This window comes from Colobus angolensis, unplaced genomic scaffold, assembly GCF_000951035.1.
Source record: "Colobus angolensis palliatus isolate OR3802 unplaced genomic scaffold, Cang.pa_1.0 Scaffold53, whole genome shotgun sequence".
NCBI lineage: Eukaryota > Metazoa > Chordata > Mammalia > Primates > Cercopithecidae > Colobus > Colobus angolensis.
In genome coordinates this window covers 1,995,445-2,019,875 of record NW_012118821.1, presented here as the reverse complement: position 1 = coordinate 2,019,875, position 24,431 = coordinate 1,995,445, and the positions used below count along the sequence as shown (strand labels likewise).

The 24,431-nt window shown below is 46.5% G+C and overlaps 1 protein-coding gene across 3 annotated transcripts in view; it reads left to right on the top strand.

The window, feature by feature from the left end:
• The window catches only part of GREB1 (growth regulation by estrogen in breast cancer 1), a 114,203-nt gene that overhangs the window by 16,139 nt on the left and 73,633 nt on the right, over positions 1–24,431 (top strand). For 2 of the 3 annotated variants that reach the window (XM_011960885.1, XM_011960886.1), the window contains exons 2-4: positions 6,653–6,970; positions 12,651–12,770; positions 17,059–17,235. In XM_011960885.1, the coding sequence (XP_011816275.1) occupies positions 6,814–6,970; positions 12,651–12,770; positions 17,059–17,235 (454 nt within the window). In that variant the 5' untranslated portion in view covers positions 6,653–6,813. Of the gene's footprint in view, positions 1–6,529; positions 6,971–12,650; positions 12,771–17,058; positions 17,236–24,431 lie in introns of those variants that run through there. The other variant, XM_011960887.1, reaches the window with a different exon arrangement.

Here is a 24,431-nt window from a genome sequence, read left to right as displayed (position 1 = left end):
AAAAGAGAATGGTTAAATGTATAAATAGGAGCCACATTAATGAAATGTTTCAGAGTAGCCTTCAGCGTGGCCAAGAGTAGCTATTTTTCTCTCATTTTGGAAATAATATGGTAGGAAAATGACATTGAAAACTACTGAAAAAACTTCAGCTTCATACTATAGTTGTCCTGTTATGTAATAACAAAATCATTTCAATTTTCTTCTCTTTTCCATTCTTTGTATCTTGATCTTCAACTTTGCCTTGTAGCCCTTCTACTAAAGTTTAAATTTCTGTTATTGTTTAAACAGTTTTTAAGAATTCCTTCTCATTTTCTCCATGTTTACGGTTCTTGTTTTGTGGATACATTATCCCTCTGAAGATACTAACTGTGGCAGATGTGTTTCCTTTGTGGTTTTTGTTTGCTCTCTTTTGTCTCTTTGTTTCTTTTAGTGTCTACGTTTTATGTTTAAGGATTTTCTCAAAAGCCTTGTGATGCTGATGATCTTTGGATGTCTGCTTATTTTTAAGTCAGCATAGAAAGTTGCTGATTGGCTGGGTGTGGTGGCTCACGCCTGTAATCCCAGCACTTCGGGAGGCTGAGGCAGGTGGATCACCTGAGTCAGGAGATTCGAGACCAGCCTGGCCAACATGATGCAACCCCGTCTCTGCTAAAAGTACAAAAATTAGCCGGGCGAGGTGGCGGGCGCCTGTAATCCCAGCTACTCTGAGGCTGAGGCAGGAGAATCGCTTGAACCTGGGAGGCGAAGGTTGCAGTGAGCCGAGATCATGCTATTGCCCTCCAGCCTGGGAAACAAGAGCGAAACTGTCTCAAAAATAAATAAATAAATAAATAAATAAATAAATAAATAAATAAAATAAATAAAATAAATAATAAAAGAAAGCTGCTGGTTGACTGCTGGACCTCACAGAAGGTGATTAGATATGGATCTGTTATACTGAGTACCCCCAATTTTCAATATCTGTCCGTCCTTAAGCATGATTGTACTTCCGGGGAGCCAGTGGGAGAAAAGAAATGAGAGAAGGGATATTGCATCATTTGAGTCAATTTCCCTGCTTTCACCCCTGCGTCTCATACCTGTGGCCAGCTATGTCCAAGAGTCCAGATTCTCTTTGGTTTAATTTGTCCTGAGCAAACTTCCAGACTTCTGCAGAGAAGGGGAAGGGGCAGCTCGGGAAGGGAGAGAGAGTCCTCCCATTCTTCAGCCCTACTTTTCACCTTGTTGCCTGGAATTCCTAAGCCTTCTCTGGGTTCTGTACGTTTGAACTGGTTTGCTTCTCAGGATGCCTCACCAAATTCAGGAGTGGGCTTTAGTTCTGACTCTTTCTAAGTCTAGCCCTACTTCTCTGCTTTGAATATGCTAACTTTTGTTGGCATATCTTGTCCGCTGTGATTTTTCTCTCCTGTCTCTTTGTCTTTGGGTGCTTATACCTGCACATTCTTTCATTGTCCTTTTAGTGAGGTTTTGAAAGGACTAGAGACAATGCATGTTCTCCATCTGTCCCATTTCACCAGAAGCCTCCTCTCCTTTCTTTGTCCCCGCCTTTAATAGTTGCTTATCTTCCTTGAAGCTTCTGCCCTGCACTTATTCTAGTTGAACTTCCACTCAACCTAAAGATTCTCATTCTACCAAAGTCCTCTAAAGGACACAGATTTACCAGTACCATGGGAGAAGAATAGCTCAGGTCAATGTCCCAGCCATCTAGAGCATGTTGAGATAGCTCACCGTTGCCACTTCAAACTGACCTGGGTCAGTTGGCTTCATCTGGTCAAGCCCATGGGTGCTTCTGGGGTCAGAAGGGCCAGTGGAAGTTAGGTACTGGTGCTGGGATTCGAACTGACATGGAGCTGTGCTTGAGGTTGATTTGGTGAAACATACCCACATCTGATCACCTCCCATGAAGCCCACCAGGCAACCAGTTGCATCTCCATGTACAGAATTTCCAAGCAACTTTTTGTACCTCACTCTTAAAGATAAGCAGATATCAAATGTCCTATTGAAAGAGTGTCCGCCCGGCCTCCTGCCTGCATGTCCTCCCTCCAGTTTTATCCCAATCATTTCTGTCTGATTGACAGGCATTATCTTTACTCTCATCAGTCTCTAGCTCTATGGCTCCAGGGAGTGACTGTCACCTATACAATGTCTGATTTTCACCCTTGGGTTTGTTTTTGTTATTCTATCACTATGTCATCTTGTAAACCATTTACTCTTAGGCAAATGAACTTCTTTCTTTTTCTAGAGTATGTCTGTTCCCTTGGAGTTTTCATGCCTTTGCACTCTCCTGTACTTTCCTCAAATGCTGGTCTTTGTTTTTTTCCAGTAGTATCCTACTCAACCCTCCTGGCCTGCTTCCAGTACCAGCCCCATTGACAACACAAGTTCTCACTGATTTCTCCCCACTTTTAAGTTGTAGTACTTATGGACAACAGTGCTTTTTTTGTCACTTGTCATTTATAATCTGAAGTTCTTTTCCTGTGAATGCCCAGATTTAACTAGAAATTAATGATCATGCACTGAATATACTGTGTCTCTCTTACTCTCCATAACGAACAATCAATTTTTCTAAGTGCCCATTTTACAGATGAGAACACCAAGGCCCGGTGATTAAATCACTTTGCGCGGGTTTGCGCCTGCTCTTTACAGACTAGTACAGCCAGGCTTTTCTGCATTCAGGTGAAGGCTGTGGTTTGGCCATCATCATTGCCCTGATGGGCACTGCTTCAGATTCTGTAGTTGAAGAGCATCACACACCAGCCTTAAGAGAAACTGGTCCAGGCCTTGGAATGCAGGCGGTGGATGTGATGTGTTAGGGCATGGAAGAAATCCCACAGGCAGTTTGCAGACTTGAATAACTGCAGCAGGAGTCTAGCAAAGAGACCATGGACAGAGAGCGAGCGGTCAGGGCCAGGCCAGGGAAAGAAGGACCATCCCAAGGAAGCCTTTTGTAGGTGTCTCCATGTGGCGTTTGGGAGGACTGAAGCTTTAGTGTTTGACCCTGAACTAGGCTCTTCTCTTTCTGGGTCTTTAGTTCTCCACTGGTCAAATGCAGGATTCCAGTGGGTCAAAGAGCTCCGGATGTGCCTCCACGACAGGCCTGGTCTGGCCCGAATCTTCCTCACCCGGCAGGTGTGGCTTTGCAGTCAGGGCCTGTCTGTAAGGTAGGGCCCTGCCATGGTATCTAGAGAGTCCCCACACTGTTTGGTTGTGGCCACAATGGAATAACAAAAAGAACCACAAATTTTAATACTGTTGCAATGCCTCCTCATTCTTCTTTAGTGGTATGTACTTACTGTTCTGATGTCAAATGCATCATTAGATAGGGAGTGGTATTCATTTTTTCTTTCACTATTTATTTACAGACATTAAAACTTTGATGTTTGTTTAGGGCTATAAAATAAAGTTTTAATTTTGTGAGTGTGAAAACTTTACTGGGCGGGCATGGTGTCTCCTGCCTGTGGTCCCAGCACTTTGGGAGCTCTCTTGAGCCCAGGAGTTTGAGACCAGCCTGGGCAACATGGCGAAACCCCGTCTCTACAAAGAATGCGAAAATTATCTGGGCGTGGTGGCATGTTCCTGTAGTGCCAGCCACTTGGGGGGGCTGAGGCGGGAGGATAAGAGGTTACAGAACTGAGATCATGCCACTGCACTCACTCCAGCCTGCGCAACAGAGTGAGATCCTGTCTCAAAAAACAAACAAAAACCCCACTTTTCTATGCCATGTTGTTTTTTGCTTCTCTCTCTCTTTCTCCATCTTTCTCTTCCCCTTTCTATTTCTTTTTTTTTTTTTTCAGCAAGCGTTTCTGCAGGCTATGTATCTCTAGATTCAAATGTATCATTTATAAAATGGGCTTCATCATACCTCTTCCGTGGGCTACCATGTGTGTGAAGTAGGGAGCGTGCCCAGTGTCTCGCACGCAGTGGCTGGACAATGGATATTACTTTTTCTTCTTTGTTTTTATTGCCCCATCTACATCAGGCCGACATGTCCCTTCGCTGCTGGGGTCTCCTGGGTGCCAGTCAGCTGTGAGGTCAGCTGAACAGGACCTTGGGCAGGGAGGGTCTGGATGCCCCGACGTGTTCTTTCCGTCAGTGGACACGATTCTGCAGAAGCTGCATGTAAAATGAGTCCGACTTCAAACTTCTTCCTGTGTGCCTTAAGCTCTGTAGACAAAGATGTTATGGAAATAGAGAGCATTTGGGATGTTATTAGTTGGCGGCAGCTTTAAACATACCACCCTGAGTTGAGAATAATGCAGGTGTCCCCAAATGTGGCTGGCAACCCCTCAGTCACATATTAAAGTCTGCAACAGATCAAGAAACAAAGCAGACGAGAGGACCCTGCAGCCTCTTCCGCTCTCTTGTTAGGTTACTCCGGCTGCTGACCTCTCTCTTTCAGGAGCACTTTCTTTTTGTTGGGGCTAATTCCTGAAGCAATCCTCCCACAGCTCATTTCCCCAGGCTATAAGCAGAGGCTGACCAAGGGGCCCTGTGGTCAGAAGTTATTGCCACAAGCAGGAAGTGGTTAATGCCTTCCATTTACTTTTAGTTGGAAGAGGAAAGGCTGAATCTTCCTTACAATAGGGGCAGGAAATCAACGTGACTATACCAGCTATTATACCTTCCACAGGGAAAGCAGAGCTCTTGCAGGGCACCAAGGATGACATCTTGAAGCTACTCTGCCACCAACAGAACAAGGACGAGGGGAATTTATTACACATGGGTTGAGTGAGAGTGAATGGGAGATCTCTGCTGGCTGGTGAAGCCAGTCGCAACAGTGGCATGTGTGCAGTCATTGTAGACGAAGGCAGGCAACTGCCATTCTGTGGTCATTTCAGTGCAGGAATCTGGTGCCATTTTGTAAGTCAAATGCTACTTTAAAGATGAACAGGATAGTAGACAAGAGACATACAAGGGTATAGAACAGTTTGAATAATCTGATCGATTTCCTTTCATCCCTTGTAGAGTTTACGAATGTCTTTTCTCATATCTGAAAAACTCCAGCAGGTATATGGCAACAAGAAACCCTTAACAAGTTTCAAAAGTAGAGTTTCTAAAGACCACAGTCTTGATTATAATCTATTAAAAACTGGAAGTAAATAATATGAAGCTGAACTCACCCACCCATCACCGTCTTGACTGTTTAAAAATTAAACACACACTCCTGTATAATTAACGGATCAAAGAGGGAATCAGAGGGAAATGATAAACTGTCTAGAAAGAAAAGAAAAGGAGAACACTTCACACTAAACCTTGTACCATAGCAAAGGAGGTGCCCAGAGGATAACATGTAGCCTTAAATGTCTTCGTTGTTAATGAAGATGAAAAATAAAGATGACAATAAAGTAACTGTTTTGAAAAGTTTGAAAAAAGTACAAGTTAAGCCAAAAGGAAGTAGAACAGAAATATAATACATAGCTAAATGTAATGAAATAGAAAATAAATGGAAAACGTTAAGGACATATACACATTTAAATGCCTGTTCTTGGGAAGGACTGAAAATGGAAATTTAACCATATGTATAATCAGGGAGAAATGTCGGAACAAATATCAGCATTTTCACTCAAGGGAAGTGGCCATTAAAATTATTCTAAAAACATTTGCAAGAGGATTGAGCAAAATGCTTATGTCAAGGAAAAAAAAACCAATAAAAATGTGTATTATAGTATGATTATAATTATGTGAATATAATCTCCCGTCCCTTCCCACCCGCAAGTTCTGCAAAGAATTAAGTCTAAAACAGTACATCAAAATACATGAGTGGGAATGAAGTATTGATTCATGCTAAACAGATGAATCTTGAAGACATTGTGCTAGTTAGATAGAAGCCAGTCACAAAAGACCTCGTACTGAATGATTCCACTTATACAAAGTGTCCAGAATGAGCAAATCTATAGAGACAGAAAATAAATTAATCATTGCCTCCAGCTGGAGAGGTTGGAGGGTTTCAGAGTGATGGGTCTGGGGTTTCCTTTTGGGCTGATGAAAGCGTTCTAAAATTGATTGTATGATAGTTGCAAAACACTGTGAATATATGAAAAACCATTGAGTTGTCTACTTTAAGTGGTAAGGTATGTGAATTATATCTCAAGCTGCTGCAGAAAAAATTCACAGTGATTCTCTGTGATTTTTGGGAGGATAGAAAATAAATCTCTTGGGGGATAGAAATGTCAGTGATTTTCCTCGTTTTCCCACTCCTCTGTGATTTCCACGTTTTCCAGATTTAATTCTGTATTACTTGAATCATGGAAACATTTAGTAGATTAAAAAACATTTTAAAGGAAGAATGAGAATAATCAGCCTTTTACCAGCAAAGACAATGATGGGAGACCTGCTAGCCTATCTTTCAGGAAGGTGGGGGGAGGCCGGCTCCTCTAATCCTCAAATCTGGGAATGGTTGTGGTGGATTGCTCAGTTGCCATCCACACAAGAGTGTCGGAGGGCCCATTCGTCTGCAGGTCATGGAAAATGAAACGTCATTCGTCTGGGAACTCTCAGGGGCAGGACCACATCTCTGGGAAAAGTGGGAGTCCTGTGAAATCTGGGGATGGCAAAGAGGCACCTCTAGTGAAATATTCTAAGAGGTGTCAGGCTCTGCTGAGTGCTAAATTGGAGAAAGCTGTTACTTATATAACTTCCTGTAATTGCCCGGCAGTAGCTGCAGCTGAGGACAGCCGCCCTTTCTTGGTCTCTGCTGAGCGGAGGCTACATGGCCCTTCCTCCTTGCAGTTGTTTCACCTTCTGCCTTGCGTGGAGTCAGACTTTTGCACCGAATCTGAGATGCCATTTTAAACAGAAGACTCCATTCTCTTGAAGATGGGAAATTCTTACGCTGGACAGCTGAAGACGACACGCTTTGAAGAGGTCTTGCACAATTCCATCGAGGCATCCCTGCGGTCCAACAACCTGGTGCCCAGGCCCATCTTTTCCCAGCTGTACCTGGAAGCTGAGCAGCAGCTTGCTGCTCTAGAAGGTAGGAGATGCCCATTGCTTTTATTTGTGTATTTCTTTTATTGTGCACAGTTAGTGTTAGCACCAGAACTGGAAACTGTTTTCTTTATGTAGAAGACGTTGAATCTAGCAGAAAAGAATTATTAGAAAAAGAAAACTGTGTACAAGTTCTTACTTTGGCTAAAATGTAAATAAGTGTCAGCCGTAAAGTTGCAAGAAATAAAATTATTCATTGAATCAGTGGGAGAAAGGAAGAGGACAACTTGTTCTCAATCAGTTGTTACTTATGCTCTCATTAGAAGGTTTGACATTTTCACTTGGAAAAGCAAGAAATTTTGACCCTCAGCACTATATTCCTTCTCTTTGTCCTGGGATTCGTGGCTATTATCTTTGCAAAGTAATAGTAGGTACAAGAGCTCTTAGAAGCTTTTAAAAACCAAAAGCAAACCCTTATAAATTTAATATATGCCAGGAATAAAGAACTAAATTCTCTTCAGGCATGGGGATGACTTTTTAGAGTTTATTTAATTATGCAGAGAACGAAATGATTGTTTTTTTATAGCCATGTGTTTTCGTGTCAGAAGTAACCCCTCAGCGATCCATAGTATGAGATCGCTGTTATGGAAGTTCTTTTTGTAAGTTGATGTCTTTGAAGTTACCCGCAGACTTCTCTTAGCTATTGAAGTGAAAAGGGGGCTATGCTTTAAAACAAAAATTGATTTACTAGAATTAAAGAAGAAAGCACTCAGGGAGCCAGGTCTTGTGCTGGGGTGGTCTTGCTGTGCATGAGTGTGTGTGTGGAAGGGGATGGTTGGGTTGGAGAATTGCACCTAGAGAAAAATGAGGTGTGGAGGTCTTGTCTTCAAGGGGACCCACACTGAGCTTGTGTGAGATCTGATAGTTCCTTATTCTAGCAGGGAGGCATTTTTGTGTCATTGTTTAAAATGTTGTTACTAAATTCACCTTGCAAGTGGCCCTTCTAAACCCCTGGAAGAACTGGATCTGGGTCTGAGAGAAACTAGACTGTGGTCAAAACCATGCATTAGGAAAACCAAGAATTCTCTGGCATTCACATCAAAAGCACCGATGTTTTCTTGCATGGGAGACGCGACTGATTTTATGGGGAGCTGAGGAATGGCTGGAGAGTATTTTATGGACTGTTTTTGGCCAGTTGAAAGACTTTGGTGGAATATGAATTACCTAGTCATCCTCTACCTCTAGTATTGAAGAGCTTTGTGGCTAATGATGTGTTAGTAATAGTGATACTGTAGGTAATGTTTATTTGAATGATACCTTAAAATCCACAAAGTGCTTTCACCTCACAAGCCGAAGTAGTTGAATTGTGTGATTTGGGAGGATGGAAGGGTGGCTTGCTGGAAGCTTGAGCGACTGAGCAGCAGTTGCACACTCAGCTTTGGCCAAGCTCTGAGATAAAAAGGGGACAGACAAGGGATTGAGTAGACTCAGGGTTGCCCGCAGTGGGAGAGAGGAGTAGAAAGCCTTTTGAGGATTCCAAGTCAGCTTTCCCTCCTGTTGAAAGATCTTGATAGCTGCTTTCTGCCCACCTTTAACTGGGAGGCTGTGTCTGACATTCCGACAGCTCAGGGTGCCCTTATCTGCTGTTGGACATGTGGCACTGTGCAGGGACAGCGCTGAGGCTTCAGCCTTCATTCCTCCGGTGCTGTGGTTGAAGGTTCCCTGCCAGCTGTCAGTCGGCTTGTCCAGCTCCACGTTGCTATGAAAACTGGAACAAGCCCTGCGATTTCCCCATTTGTCCAACAAACAGAAGAGTTTGGTTTTCTAGTGCGGGAAAACAAGGGGGCTGAGGGGGCTGGTGGGAAGAGGCAGATTCCTTTTGGTTTGCTAAATGTTACCCTAAACCAAGCACTCAGCTAGAAGCCCTGCTTCCTGCAGAGCCAAACCTGGCACAGACAGGCTTATCCAGGCCACACCTCATTGTGTCTGGTTGTCGGGGTTTCTTATCTCATTGCTGGCCTTCCTTAGACAATGACATTAAAGATGGTTTTTATGACCGGGGTGCTGGTAGGCTGAACACCCCTTGATCTGTTAACACTTTATGTATTTGTGAGGGAGATTTAGCAGGAGTCTTATTACTTTGCTCTTTGAATTTGGGCTCTTAACCTACCACCTCCTATAGGGGAAAAACCCTTTATACATTCTTGATTTTTTTTTTTTTAAAGAAGAGAGATGAACAAAACAGACACTGTCCAGCATTTGGGGATAGGTATTTATTCATTCAACAGGACACAGGTAAAATCCTGTAGTATCACCCACTTAGAATGCCGTAGAGTTTGTGCTCATGGAAGGAAAACACAATTGTATGTCAACATTAAAAGCAGTAGCCTTGTACGGAATGGAGGGAAGTGGTGCTCCAGGGCCCCTGAGTTCCTGTGTTTTGTTATTAGGATTCTAAGCTCCCAATCCAGTTGGTTTTGTCTAATGCCATTTTAGAGCTCTCGTCCTGCCAGGAGACCTGGGTAAACACGTCTGGTTTAGTCTGCTCCCGGGCAGGAATGTCCCCTCGAGCTTGTTGCTAGCGGATCTTCCCATCACAGCCCCTGGAATATCTGACGTAGACCTTTGACCTTTAATCCTGCTTTCTTACTGACTGGATTTTGAGCTCTTTCTTTGACCTTTTGAGGCTTACGACCCTCTTCTTTCATGCTTTCTGAGAGTCTGAATTCCCGTTCTTAGCAGCTTAGCAGAATCACATGCAGGCATTCCCGGGTGTGCCCTTTGCTGTGATGGTGTGGGCCTTGGGGGCTGCTGGTTTTAGTTTTCCTGGGATTGTGTCTCCCTTATTTCACTGATAGCTGGTGTCTGTGCCATCCCCTCTGAGCCTCTGTGGTACTGGCTTAGAGACCAGAGTCGATTTTGCAGAGTCTTCTGTGTCCCCGACATGGAGACCTATACTGCATTGCTGGAGCCTGGGGTCTGGGCATGACTCTTTATACCTTCTGCTAAAACCATGCCTGCTATTTTTAAGGCCAGGAAGAAAGCATCCGAAGCAGACTCAAGAGTGTACCTCCTTCCCCACCCCACCTCTGGGTAATCTCTTCGTAGCCTTCCTACCTCCTCTGTGTCCTCTAAGCCCAGGAAGACTGAGAGATCAGGAATTATTGAGTCACTTCCTGCTGTGACCTTCCCAAAGTCATGGTTCCCACCTGCTGGAAACATTCAGCTTCTTCTGCCTCTTGTCCCACAAGCCCGTTTGAAATGGTAGCCATTGTGAGGCTACGTTTCCAGTATGCTCTACTGTTTAAATCACATCTGGAACATCCCATGCAGCTCTGAGGGCCATGTTTTTCCACATAGACCATCACAACTCCAGGTGACCTTAAGGTTTGTCTGGATTAACCACCTCATTTTAAAGATGCAGGATCAGAGGGACAGAGAGGGTAAGTACCTTTCCTGCATCCACATAGGCAGTGGCCCAGGCTAGTACAGAAACCTGAGTTCCCTGATTTCCAGTCCAGTCTCTTTCTACTACACATGATTTCATCATTAACCCAGGTCGCTTAGCCCTCTGGATGGATGGATGGTGTTAGAGCCAAGTAAAGTGAGGGTTTGAGACATGACAGCAAATAAACCAATACTGGAGGAGAAGACAAAGAAATAAGTGGGCCAGGTGCGGTGGCTCGTGCCTATAATCCCAGCACTTTGAGAGGCCGAGGCGGGTGGATCACCTGAGGTCAGGAGTTCAAGCCCAGCCTGACCAACATGGTGAAACACATCTCTACTAAAAATACAAAAATTCGTTGGGCGTAGTGGTAGGTGCCTGTAATTCCAGCTACTTGGGAGGCTGAGGCAGGAGAATTACCTGAACCCGGGAGGCAGAGATTACAGTTAGCTGAGATCGCACCATTTCACTCCAGCATGGGTGACAAGAACAAAACTCCGTCTCAAAAAAAAAAAAAAAAAGAAAGAAAGAAAGAAATAAGAAGCGAAGAGTGCCTGTATCCTAGCCCAGTGTGTTAAGGATGTTCATAATGACCCTGTTCCCTGAAGAACTCTGTATGCTATTTATTAAATGACATTTAAAGATAGAGAAGTTGAGAAAGATTTTTACCCCAAATGTCTAACTTACAAGAAGTTGGTAGGGCTAAACTTCAGCAGCCTGAGATCCTGCCTTCTCCAGCAGTACTTAGTGAATAAGATACGATTCTGTGTACCCAGAGCCACTGGGCTGCCCAACACAGTCATCCTTAGCTTCCTTGTGGGGTGCCTAGAATACAGGGAAGAGTGAGGGCAGAGACCCTGCCTGCTGGAGCTGAGAGAAGTTCATTTCCCTGTAGTGACAGAGCGCAGGCTCGGGGAGTGGCGGGATTTCCATGGCCACCTCTAGGCTGTCCTGACCTGTTCAACAGTGACCATTCCTTCTGAAATATTATTTCCCTTAAAAAAAAAAGCTTCTTACACCACTTCTCAGCCTTTTGGCTAAGATCAAGTGTAGTATCTGTTCTTATCAGTTTAAAAAAAGCTTCCTACATCCCTACCATACCTGACCCTGCTCTAGAATGGCTATTTGTATGTGTGTGTGTTTGTGTGTCTAGTAATGTTTACATGCGTTCTTCCCTTGGGGATAATTTTTTTTTTTTTTTTTTGAGATGGAGTTTTTGGTCTTGTTGCCCAGGCTGGAGTGCAGTGGCGTGATCTCGGCTCACTGCAATCTCCACCTCCCAGGTACAAGCGATTCTTCTGCCTCAGCCTCCTGAATAGCTGGGATTACAGGCACGCACCAACACGCCCAACTAATTTTTTGTGTTTTCAGTGGAGACAAGGTTTCATCATGTTGGCCAGGCTGGTCTTGAACTCCTGACCTTAGGTGATCCATCTGCCTCGGCCTCCCAAAGTGCTGGGATTACAGGCTTGAGCCACTGCGCCTGGCCTACAGCATCCAGTATTCCCAGGCAGTCTCCCATCCAAGTACTAACCAGGTCCAACCCTGCTTAGCTTCTGAGATCACACAAGATCAGGTGCGTTCAGGGTGGTATGGCCATAGACAATGTGCAGTGTGACCGCTCTCTTGTGTTGTGTGAAGCTGTTCATACTACCTGTCTCCCAAATGAAGCAGTGCAGGTTAGGGGCGAGAGCATCAGCGTTGGCATCACACATGGCTGGAAATACGCAGGCCAGGCTGCTTAGCACATAGTGGAGTAGCTGTGGGCCAGTTGCTGGATCTCTCTGAGCCTCCGTTTCCTTTGTTGTAAAATGGTCTTCCTATGGACACTATGGTACCCTCTACACAAATATCTTTGGAATGCTACTATGTCCAGGCATTGTGCTCAGTCCTTGTCAGCCAGTTCTTCACATATAAAACGTCTAGTGTATGTGCAGCTGTGGCAGATGCAAGAGAAGTGAACCTGAATTTGGAGTCATGAGGTCCAGGTCTGTGTGCAGTGTGACCTTGGGTGAGTCATCCAACCTGAGCAAGCTTCAGCTTTTCTCCCTGGTAAAGAAGGTTGATAAAACCCGACTGACAGAGTGTTTGTAAGGACAAGTTAATTCTGAGCTAGCTAGACTTGCTGAGTGCTTGTTAAGGATGGGTGGAACCCATTCTGGATTAGTCCTGTAGGTCCTGGGCTTGTTAAGCCTGAGAATCCAGGCAGAGGAAAGGCCTCGGGGGAAGCTCTGAGGCCGGACAGCAGCTGCCTTGCTCATCACTCTTCTTCCCCATCTAGGTGGTAGCCGAGTGGACAATGAGGAAGAGGAAGAAGAGGGAGAAGGAGGGCTGGAAACAAACAGCCCCCCAAACCCTTTCCAGCTGCACCCTCCGCCTGAAGGATGCTGCACCACAGATGGTGAGCCTCTGCCAGCCCCTGGCCAGGCAGTGCCTGCTATGCTGCCTGGAGGCAGTGGCCATGTGATAACTGAGCCTGTGACTGTGCTGCAGGGGTCCTCTTTGGTCTTCCTCTTTGCTTTCCCTGAGGTGTGAGCCATGCCTGTGGGCCCCCAGCAGGTGCTGGCTCGGCCTGCCCTCCTGAAGCGGGAGCTCCAGAGACACCATGCTGGGATGCTAAGGCAGGCCTCTGTGCTGCTCTTTGGACAGCCTCAACTTTACCAGTGGCTTGGGAGCCAGACATTCATGTTTCTGTGTTGGTTGCTTGGAATCTAGAGTACATTTTCCCTACTCAGGCTTGTTTGCCCAGCATACTGAACTCAGAAGTGATTAGGAAGAATAGTCTTTCTTTCTTTCCTTCCTTCCTTCTTTCCTTCCTTCCCTTCCCTTCCCTTCCCTTCCCTTCCCTTCCCTTCCCTTCCCTTCCCTTCCCTTCCCTTCCCTTTCCTTTCCTTTCCTTTCTTTCTTTCTTTTTTTTTTTTTTTGATGGAATCTTACTCTGTTGCCCAGGCTGGAGTGCAGTGGTACAATCTCAGATCACTGCAACCTCCGCCTCCTGGGTTCAAGCAATTCTCCTGCCTCAGCCTCCTGAGTAGCTGGGATTATAGGCACATGCCACCATGCCTGGCTAATTTTTGTATTTTTAGTAGAGACGGGGTTTCACCATGTTGACCAGGCTGGTCTCAAACTCCTGACCTTGGGTGATCCAACTGCCTCAGCCTCCCAAAGTGCTGGGATTACAGGCGTAAGCCACCGTGCTTGGCTGGAATAATCTTTCATACCCATCAGTATGTCAGTGTTGAACAGGCAGATACACATAATCTCAGGGACCCTGTTCAGTCAATAATGGTACAGTTTCACTGTTGAGGAACAGAGGCCTGGAGATGCTGGGCAGGTGGCAGCTTAGCCCTGTGCTGAGAGCTTGTACTGTGCACTCAGAGAGGCATGGGGCAGACCCCTGACTCTGACACCCATGCGCCACACAACCTCTTTGCTAGTGAGTTCATCTGTCCTGACACCATGCCAGTCAAGCGGGGAGGCCAGTTAGCGGCGAGAACATCACTTTGGGCATCAGACAGAACTGGAACATGCAGGCCAGGCTGCTTAGCAGATAGTTGAATAGCTGCGTTCCAATCACTGCATCTCTCTGAGCCTCCGCTTCCTTATTTGTAAAAGGGTTTACATATGACACTGTGGTACCCCATACAAATATTTTTGGAATGCCTACAATGTCCAGGCATTGTGCTCAGTCCTTAGTTATTTAAGATAACTAACTGGTTATTATTAAATTAAGCAGTAATTGAAGTAATTATTGAACTCTTTGCTCTGGATATATGGAGATAAATGGGATGAGAGATCCCTGTTTGATAGGAGCTATACAGGGAAGTGGACACTTTGCACGCAGTTAGGAGCAAGCAGGGGTGCATGGAGCAGAGGAGGGGCTCTAACGCAGGTAGAGAGTTTTGGGAAGGCTTCCTGGAGGAGGTGGCCCTTTGGGTTTTGGAGGATTAGTACGAGTCAGCCAGGAGACTGTGGAGGGCTTGGAGGAAGCTGGGAAGTTCCAGACAGAGGGAAAGGCTTAGTCGGGTGAAATTACAGCTCATTTAGGGGAACTGCTAACAGATTATTTACGTAGGGGCCTGAGGTGTGGCAGAGCCAGGCTTGGAAGAGTGATGAGACTTGGTATGAAGGCCCCATGTGTTCTGCCTTGGGGTCTGGACTTGACCCTGAGCATGATGCCTGGGAGGGGAGGGACTCGGCCCTTGCTGGGCTGCTCTTCCAGGCAAGGGGAAGGCAATATGGTGGCTCTTAGTGAGGTAGGACTTCTAGTGTCTGAGTATTTAAAAGGCCACTGAATTAAATGGTAAGAGGTAAACTCTTCAGCTAGGCATGGTGGCGCAAGTAGTCAAGCCCCAGCTACCGGGAGGCTGAGGCAGGAGAATTGCTTGAGCCCAGACTTCGAGGCCAGCCTGGGCAACATAGCAAGACCCTATCTCTTAAAAAAAAAAACATTAAGAGGTAAACTCTCCAATGGTCATTATATTTTCACATAATTTCCAAATAAATACAGTAAACACTGTGACTACTCATGGCCTACATCCCTCCAGCTCTTCAGAAGGCATGGACCACACCAGGCTGGGAGGGACCTAGGTCAGAGAGTTAGGGGACCTCTGAGAATTGACGTTGACCTCAGGGAATTGACCTCCCTTCCCCAAGCCAATGCAAGGAACTGCCCTGTATTAGTCCGTTTTCACACTGCTGATAAAGACATACCGAAGATTGGGCAATTTTCAGAAGAAAGTGGTTTCTTAGACCTACAGCTCCACATGGCTGGGGAGGCCTCACAATCTTGGTGGAAGGTGAAAGGCACATCACATGGCAGCAGACAAGACAAGAGAGCTTGTGTAGGGAAACTCTTCACTATCACAAGAATAGCGTGGGAAAGACCCACCCCCATGATTTGATTACCTCCCACTGGATCCCTCCCACAGTATGTGGGAATTGTGGGAGTTACAGTTTAAGATGAGATGGGGGTGGGGGCACAGCCAGACTATATCGTGCCCCAAACCTAGGAGTCAGCTTGGCCTCCCTTCCTGGTCCACCTCTCTGTAGCTTGCAGCAAATCACCCAACCTCTCTAAGCCTCTGTTTCCCTATCTTCAAAATGGGAACAGCCACACTTTGCTGCAGGTGATGAGATGAGAGCTTTGCAGAGCCTGCCTCACCAGTGCCTGGCATGTGGTGGTCCTGGCCCCACGCCTGCCAGCGTCTCCCCTACAGGTGTTGCTTTCTCCTGCCCCTGCCCAGCGGCACATGGGAAACCATGGAGCAAATGCTCGGTGAGTGGGGAAGCCCTGCACGCAGGAGGAAAGTCTTCATGACGTCCTGTAGCGCTCTGCTGGGAAGGCCTTGGCTCATCAGGGCTCCCAGAGAGGTCTCAGTTGGGAGCTAAAGCTACAGGGAACACAGGAGATGGAGCTGGGTGTGCCCTTACCTGGGACAAGACCCTGGAAAAGGCGTATCCAAATTAATCTCAGCTGGCTCTCTCTTTTACCTTTTCCCCCAAATATTTGAGAGATGTATTATTTGAATAGGAAATTTACAAACTCTAAAACGCAAAAGGTTCCGAAGGGCGTGGAATGAGAATCTCCGTGCTCTCGGCCTGCTCTGTGCCTGTGTACTGGCCACGAGTCCTCCCCACCGCCCCCTAGAGGAAACTGACGCTATCAGATTCTCAGCCTTCATTTTGCATGATGGCCTCTTTCTCAGCACCAAAAAATGCAGCATGTAAGAAACATCAGAGGACCCTCAGTTTCTTATGGATTTATCTTGTATGTTTCCATTGGCCGTCATGTGTTTAAAATTTCTTCCTGTTGAGCTTCATTTGCACATTAATGTGCATTACATGGTGGCACCAGTAGACAAATAATGTGTGATCTGTGTCGTGGATAACTATGATTTTATATATATATATATATTTTGAGATGGAGTCTCACTTTGTTGCTTAGGCTGGAGTGCAGGGGCACAATCTTGGCTCACTGCAACCTCTGCCTCCCGGGTTCAAATGATCCTCCTGCCTCAGCCTCACGAGTAGCTGGGATTGCAGGTGCGTGCCACCACACCTGGCTGATTTTTGTATTTTTAGTAGATGGGGTTTCACCACATTGGCCAGGCTGGTCTTGAACGCCTGACCTCAAGTGATCCTCCTGCCTTGGCCTCCCAAAGTGCTGGGATTACAGGCGTGAGCTACCATGTCCAGCCAACTAAGATTATAGTTTTGGGCTGGGCGCGGTGGCTCAAGCCTGTAATCCCAGCACTTTGGGAGGCCGAGACGGGTGGATCACAAGGTCAGGAGATCGAGACCATCCTGGCCAACACCGTGAAACTCCGTCTCTACTAAAAAAATACAAAAAAAACTAGCCGGGCGATGTGGCAGGCGCCTGTAGTCCCAGTTACTCGGGAGGCTGAGGCAGGAGAATAGCGTAAACCCAGGAGGCGGAGCTTGCAGTGAGCTGAGATCCGGCCACTGCACTCCAGCCTGGGCGATAGAGTGAGACTCCGTCTCAAAAAAATAAAAAATAAAAAATAAATAAAAAATAAAGATTATAGTTTTATCTCTCAGGATTAATTTTGAGGTCAAGCACACCCAGAGATAAGGGTTTCTCCTGAGCAGACCCAGAGCGTTTCCTCCCTTTGCCCCTGTGACCCCGCTTCCCTGGGCAGCGTGTGAGCCCTGTCCACTCCTCCTAGGGTTCTGCCAGGCCGGGAAGGACCTGCGCCTCGTCTCCATTTCCAACGAGCCCATTGACGTCCCTGCGGGCTTTCTCCTTGTGGGGGCCAAGTCCCCCAGCCTACCGGACCATCTCCTGGTGTGCGCCGTTGACAAGAGGTTCTTGCCAGATGACAATGGCCACAATGCTCTTCTTGGTAAGTTCTGCTTTGTCCTCCTCTGTGGCTCTTTCTGCACTGGGTAGAGCAAGGTCAAGGGAGGTCACAGCGGGGGGTGGTGGCAACAGAGGGACCACCTTTGGGACCCCAGGTGCAGCATGCAGCCCTGTTTATGTTTTTTGGTAGAAGAGTTCTTTGTGGAATGGAATGCAAATGAGATGCATTTACAGTATGACTGCATCCCTGCAGAAAGCTCACCATTTAGCATTCATGTTTCATACATTTATTCTTCAGACCTCCCTAAGTGCCCGCTTGTGTCAGGGATGGGTAACAAACCCTGTCCTAGACAGTCTCAGAAACAGCCTACAGAGGCAGAGGAGAATGAGGCTGAGTGTGTTGCTGCCTCCAGAATGTTTTGTCCTGAAGGACTGCCAGGCACCCTGTATCTGTTTTCCCCTTTGGTTTATCACTCATCTCTCGAGACATGGTCTGTTTGCTTGTCTGTTTATTTATTTATTTTGAGATGGAATCTCTCTGTGTCGCCCAGGCTGGAGTGCACTGGCACTATCTCAGTTCACTGCGACCCCCACCTCCTGGATTCCAGCGATTCTCATGCCTCAGCCACCCAAATAGCTGGGATTACGGAGTGCGCCACCACACCTGGCTAATTTTTGTATTTTTAGTAGAGATGTGGTTTCATCATGTTGTCCAGGCTGGTCTTGAACTCCTGGCCTCAAGTGATCTGCTCACCTTGGCCTCCCAAAGTGCTGGGATTACAAGCATGAGCCACCATGCCCAGCCAAGAGGTGATCTTTATTATCCCAGTTTTATAGGTGGGCTTGTATCTGTTAACTTGCCCAAGGTCGCATGAGTAAAGGAGACAGAGCCAGGATTCAAACTCAAGTCTTCCTGGCTCCAGATTCTACCTGGTACCATCCCACAGTCAAGGTCAAGATAGGGTCAAGATGGGGGAGCTGCCGCTTTCCCTTCCAGCCCTGGGCACCACTAGCCTTTGATCTTTCCAACAACCGCTGGTCCACTAAGGCTCTGAGTGCAGAGCTGGGGCCAGGCCTTGCCAAGCCTGGCTGCCTTTGCTCATATGATGTAATTGAGTTCTTACTGTGTGCCAAGGCCATCACTCAGCAGGCTCCCCCATTGTGGAGTAAAATCTAAGGACACCAAGGTGTGGACCGAGAGCCCAGGGATCTGGGTTCCTGTCCTGCATCTGCCCACAGGTCCCTGTGTGGCCCCCTGGGCTTCTGTGTCCTCATCCACGAAGCAGGGAGGTGATTTCCACATGTGCCCTGGCCCTTTGGCTGTTCTCATCCTGTGACTGTGGCTCTGGCCCCCTCCATCTGGCCCGGCATCTTCTTTGGAGGAAATCTGGGCGGAAGGCAGGATTGGTAATGATCCACTTCAGATGTAGCCTCAGGAACGGTCTTCATGCAGAGCAAGTTTGATTGTAAGAATTTATGGGAAAAACTTCTAGATTGAAAACCCCTACAATTTCTTACATATTTTCCATGGGTATAGACATTGAAGCCTCCAGTTTTGCACTTGATACGGCCCCAAAAGCTGGGAGGATAAACTCACTTCATGGGTAGTTATTGAGCACACTTCATGTCTGAGGAGCTGTGCAAAGGATGAAGATGGAGAAGGGAGAAGAAATGAGGTGGCTTCTGCCACAAAGGCGCTGGGGACACACACGTGTGTGAACTCCGACACAAAGCAGGTGAATGCTCGCTGGAGGGATACCACCACTAGACAGTGACGAAGGAGAGAAGACATTTTGGCCAATTCTCTTGAGGCAGGCTCATGGACTCACTGTAACTAGTTCTCTAAAACAGAATCATCCCAGAAAACCCACTCTAGCAAAGAAGCTGATGGAATAATTCAATGACAGACTGAACGCTTATGATAGTTGCTCAGGATGAAAGTGAGTCCGGGAGGCCGTGCCTGGTGACCGCCTTAGCGTTTGATCTGGCAGCGGCCGGGGATTCGTCTGGATTCCACCACTTTGTGAATGTAAAGGAATTGCCAGGGTAGTAAATCAAGGAGGCTCTGGCTCTTGGCCTGCAGAGACGAGGATCTTTCAGTTCCTTCACCACCAGCCCAGTAACAGAGCCAGCTCATCGAGGAGAGGAAGTTGGAGCTTTGTTAATTGCTTGCCAAAAGCCATCTGAAATGGGTGACAAGTCCTGGTTGGTAATAACCATCGCTTTCTTCTTTTAATAAAATAACTTTATGCTCTCAGCTTGCATACTTAACACTGTTTAGGTTTCCTGCAATTAAGTCTGATGGCTACACAGGACAAGGTGGCGCCCTCCAGGCCGGCAGCGGCAGGGCTCAGTGCTTTTCAGTGATCTATAAAATACAGGCTGGGGAATACCTTGGAGGAAGCAGCAGTATTAGGAGACTTGTTTTAGTGACTTTTAATCAACTCAGGTATTTTATCTGAAAAAGCTGAAAGATTAAAATCTAGGTGTGTGCTTCAGTTTATTGCCCGGTAATGTATCTAAATGAGTTGACAGCTCAGACAAAAAGGGAAAACATATCCCGCTAGATTGTTTTTTCTTAGATGGGAGTAAACGAGTCCTTTGTTCATTCAGCAGGCAAAGAATTCAGCATGCATTTACTGAGTATATAACCTGAAACGAAAGCCTGGACCTTCAGTTATGTCTGGGGGCAGGGTGGGGGGATGCAGGCACACCAAGAATCAGCCTAGAAATCCACAACAAATGACTCTGTCAATAAATCTTACAATACATCCTTGTGCGACATGGTCTAGCAGAGAGGGTAAGGCGCTCCGGGAATCGGAGGTGTCCAGTGAGGATGGGAATGGGAGGATGTGGTATCTGAGTTGGGCCCTGAAAAATGAGTAGAATTTTGCCAATTGGAGAATAACAGCAACAGAAAACAAACACTAATAGCAGTTGGCACTTTTTGAGCATTTATCATGTGCCAGAAACTGCATGAAATAAGTTAAAATAGCCAATGTGGTGGGTCTGTTATTATCTAGAGATATATATAGACATGAAAGCACAGAGAGGCTAACTGACTTGCTCAGGGCCACCCCGCTGTTTGAACCCCGACGGTCTGGCCCTGATGCCCAGGTCCTGGAGGATGAAGGGCATCTCAGCAGAGGGAACTCCCTGTGCATGACAGCATGGCACACTGGAGAAGTGGCTGGAGTGCTCTGTGGCTGGAGCGGAGGCTGGTAGAGAGCGTGGCAGGGTGGGGTGCCCAGCTGGGTTCTGCTTGGAAAAGGAGCTATTTTCAAACTACAGAAGTACAGAGTCCCGTGGTGTGAGGTGATCTAGCCTTCTTTAACGGTTACCAACGCATGGCCAATCTTGTTTCATTGATAATGTCCCCCTCTTCTCCCTTTCTGGGATTATTTTGAAACAAATCCCAGACATTGTATCAGTTCATCTGTAAATATTTCCACACGTCATTATCTCTAAAAGATATTGGGGCCAGGTGCAGTGGCTCACGCCTGTAATCCCAGCACTTTGGGAGGCCAAGGGGGTGGATCACCTGAGGCCAGGAGTTCGAGACCAGCCTGGCCAACATGGTGAAAACCCGTCTCTACTAAAAAATACAAAAATTAGTCGGACGTGATGGCAGGCACCTGTAATCCCAGCTACTCGGGAGGCTGATACAGGAAAATCACTTGAACCTGGGAGGCGGAGGTTGCAGAGATCTCAAGCCATTGCACTCCAGTCTAGGCAACAAGAGTGAAACTCCATTTAAAAACAAAACAAAACAAAACAAAAAAACAGCTTTTCATTAGAACTCTAATACCATTATCATATCTAAAAGATTTAACAGTTATTTAATATTATCAAATACTCAGTGTGTTCAAATTGTATCTTTTAAAGATACAGTTTTTTTTAAAGCAATTGGTACATTTATATCAAGATCCAGACGGGTCTTCTAAAGCATTTGGTTGCTGTGTCTCAAATTTTTCTTAACATGTAGGTCCTTCCTCCCTCGTTTTACCCTTATAATTGATATTTTTAAGGATATTTAGAGTGTTAGATGTTAAATTTAGATGACTGTGTTTTAATTTGCGTTTTAAGAAGATCCCTTAGAAGTCAGACACACAACTGATTTTTATGCAAAGGGAGAAACTGAGGCAGAAGAACTAGTTATGAACTTACTGCAGGATTCTAGAGGAGTATGATGGCCTGAGAGTTTTATGTTTCAAACCTCACAGCATCATACTGTTCACCGCCCCTGAGTGCTTCATCTTCCCCAGGAACACCTGGGACCCCGCCCCACTTCCTGTCTCACCTGGAATCCCGGTACGGCTCCTTAGGCTTCCCCAACACAAGGAGGCCATTTCTACACTTGAGCTGGGATTTGGCCAAAATACCAAGGCAGGGGCTCTGGGCATGCATACACACACACACACACACACACACACACATATATATATATAAAACCTTGTTTTACTTTGCCCATGGTCTTTTCCTTTCTCCATCCAGGTGGGGATTTAAAATAATGTTTCCCAGATTCTGTTTTTTCTTTTTCCAATTAATATGGCATAATGAGCCAAAGATGATCTTATTTTTGTCCCAAGTAACTGTTTATTTTCAGGCACGGGGAGGGTAGTCATTAGTTGCTAGGTGTAGTGTGTGCTTGTCTGAGCTCGTGGGCTTTCAAGGCTCATTATTTGGAAGGAACAGAGAGTTGCTGTTCAGGCCCAATTGAAATCGCACTTGCCAGGATGTCTTCCTGGAATTGCCTTCCTAAATTACTCCTGCTGTTTCCTCATTCTTCCTCATAGCACACTGTGCTGGAACAGCCAGTCCCATCTTGGCAGAGAAGTACTTCCTGCCTTGAGGCTACAGGTTTGCCATCTGTAAAGGGGATAAAGATGTACGTGGTACCTGACTGCGGTTTTGAGGATACCTCAGCTCTTTATATGATGATCTTTATAAACTCGAAAATGCTGCCTGAATTTGAGGAACTGCTCTCGTTGCTACCGGCACTTCTGCCTCAATCGTGGGATTATTTAATTGTGTCTGTTCCTTCTTCCTAACAGGGACCATTTCTTTTTTTAACCAAAAACATTACCCAATTATGAACCATGCATTTTTAATGTATGTCTTGCCCAGAGCACCTGGTTTGTTTCCTATCATATTTTCTTTCTAAACATATTTATGCATAAAAGTATCCATCAGATTTGCCTTTTTTCATGGAGGGTTGATGACTAGGGCCAAGTGGCGCTCTGCACAGGGACCGTGGTCTAGAGGAAGGCCCTTCTGAGCATCCACTCTCCTGGGAAGGCGCTGGATGGAGGCATCAGGCGTGGGGGACATGTTTGTGGCTCCCAGCTCTGGTGCAGTGGCTATCAGCGAGATCTCCTTGGACTGTGGTTCTAAAAGAAAGGTCAGGTACAGGTGAACTTCTAGAGGCATCCCTGAGGTTTTGTGGGAGGACCCCTCTGCAGAGGGAGTGGCCCCAGCAGTAAATCTGGGCCATTTCCAGCCTGCTATGAACCAAGTGCTCAGAGACCACTGGGTCTGAACGAAGCCACCTAAGGATGCTTCCAAGAAGAATCATGTCCCTTTAGTCCTCGAAGGAGGCATAGGGCGCATTTCATCATAGCCTTCCCTTTGATGGTTGGAACATGGAAATGCAGAGAAATGGAGCTGCTTCCTCCACATCTCACACTGGTGGAGGGGTGGGGGCTATCTATTTGCCCCCCTAGGGCCACATGTGAGTGTCATGACCCCTACTGTGCTCGCCTTCCTAATACAGCTTAGTCCGGGGTAGAGAAAGAAGGGCTGCTTGCAGAGTGCCCCTGACATGTTAGACATCTCGTAGGTACTTCACCCCCATAGTGCTCCCACAAGGTGGGTTTTTGGGAGGAGATGCGTTCAAATCCTAACTCCAGCACTTTCTACCCTGTAGCCGTGGCTGGGTCACCCTGTAACATGGATGGGTTTCTGTCTCTCCCTCTGCCTTGATGCTGTCATCTGTGAACTGGGACACTGCTGCTGATTGCTTTGTCAGACTTCATGAGGTTTAAATGAGAACATTTATAACATGCTCGACACAGTGCCTGGCCCATGACAGGTGCACTACGAAGTCGCTATTGTCACCTTGTTGACAGATGAGGAAAGCAAAGCTCGGAGGTGTTAGTTACCTGCCTCACATCACCTAACTGTAGTTAGGATTTGAACCCAGGCCCCTCAGACATCCACGCTTATACACACTTCCTTGCAGGGGTTGGGGGAGTGGATGTAGCTGTCCTCTCAGCAGAAGGGGAGAGGCTTGCTCAGCGGCCAGCACACATATCCGCCCAGGACGTGCTTGTTAAACAAATGCTACCTGTAGCTGCTAAACTAGACACACGGGAAAATCACAGGGTGTGGCTGTGCGTGGTGACAAGAATCGTGTTGGTGATGGACTGTTTCCCATGGTGAGGACACTGAAGGAAGAATTTTGATTCTGGATCTCCACACCCGGCAGGAATTTGAGATTTCAGGCAGGATCCCATGCTTTCTAAGCCTATCATATAAAAAAAAAATTTCTAGATTTCCAAGTCCTAAGGTAGATTTCTGAAGAGAACAGGTCATTATTTTCCTCTTTCTCCTGTGGTTTTCTTGGTTGGCCTCTGTGGCTGTCTCTCCAAGACACCTCACAGGAGAGCAGCTGGGTCTCCTGACCGGAAAGTTTTTGCCAAAGCAGAAAAGCAGTTTGCTTGCTGAGTCCCTAAATGTTTCCTGTACTAGCAAGACCCAGGGTGTCCACCCTCATTTCTGAATCACAAAGAGCTCCCTATTGTCTGTGCTTCCCATCCCATCGGAAGAGATGGAGATGCCTCTGCAGCACAGCCATGGTCCCCAGCCTGTGCTTCTTATGGGACAGAGGCCTGTAACCTGCTTAGCTGTCTCTGGAGAGGGATGACAGCCTGGCCTTGGCAAGTTGCTCTTAGCATCTTGCAGTTCTGTTTCCTGTTCATCCATCTTTTAAACAACAGGCTTAGAAGCCCTTCCAGGGAGCTCTGAAGGTTTTTTCGGGCCTTGTTCTTAGGCAGCAGTTGAGCTGGGTTTATCTCAAGCATCCCTAAGTTGGAGGCCAATGAATAAAGACATGAGGTTATTCCTTCAGAGTGCTTACAGAAACCCTGACAGGCTGCTCTTCAGTTACCCTGTTTCCTCTCTCCTTTCTTCCCGCTTGATATTAACTGGCTGCCTGCCATGTGTTGGGCATTAGTCAGT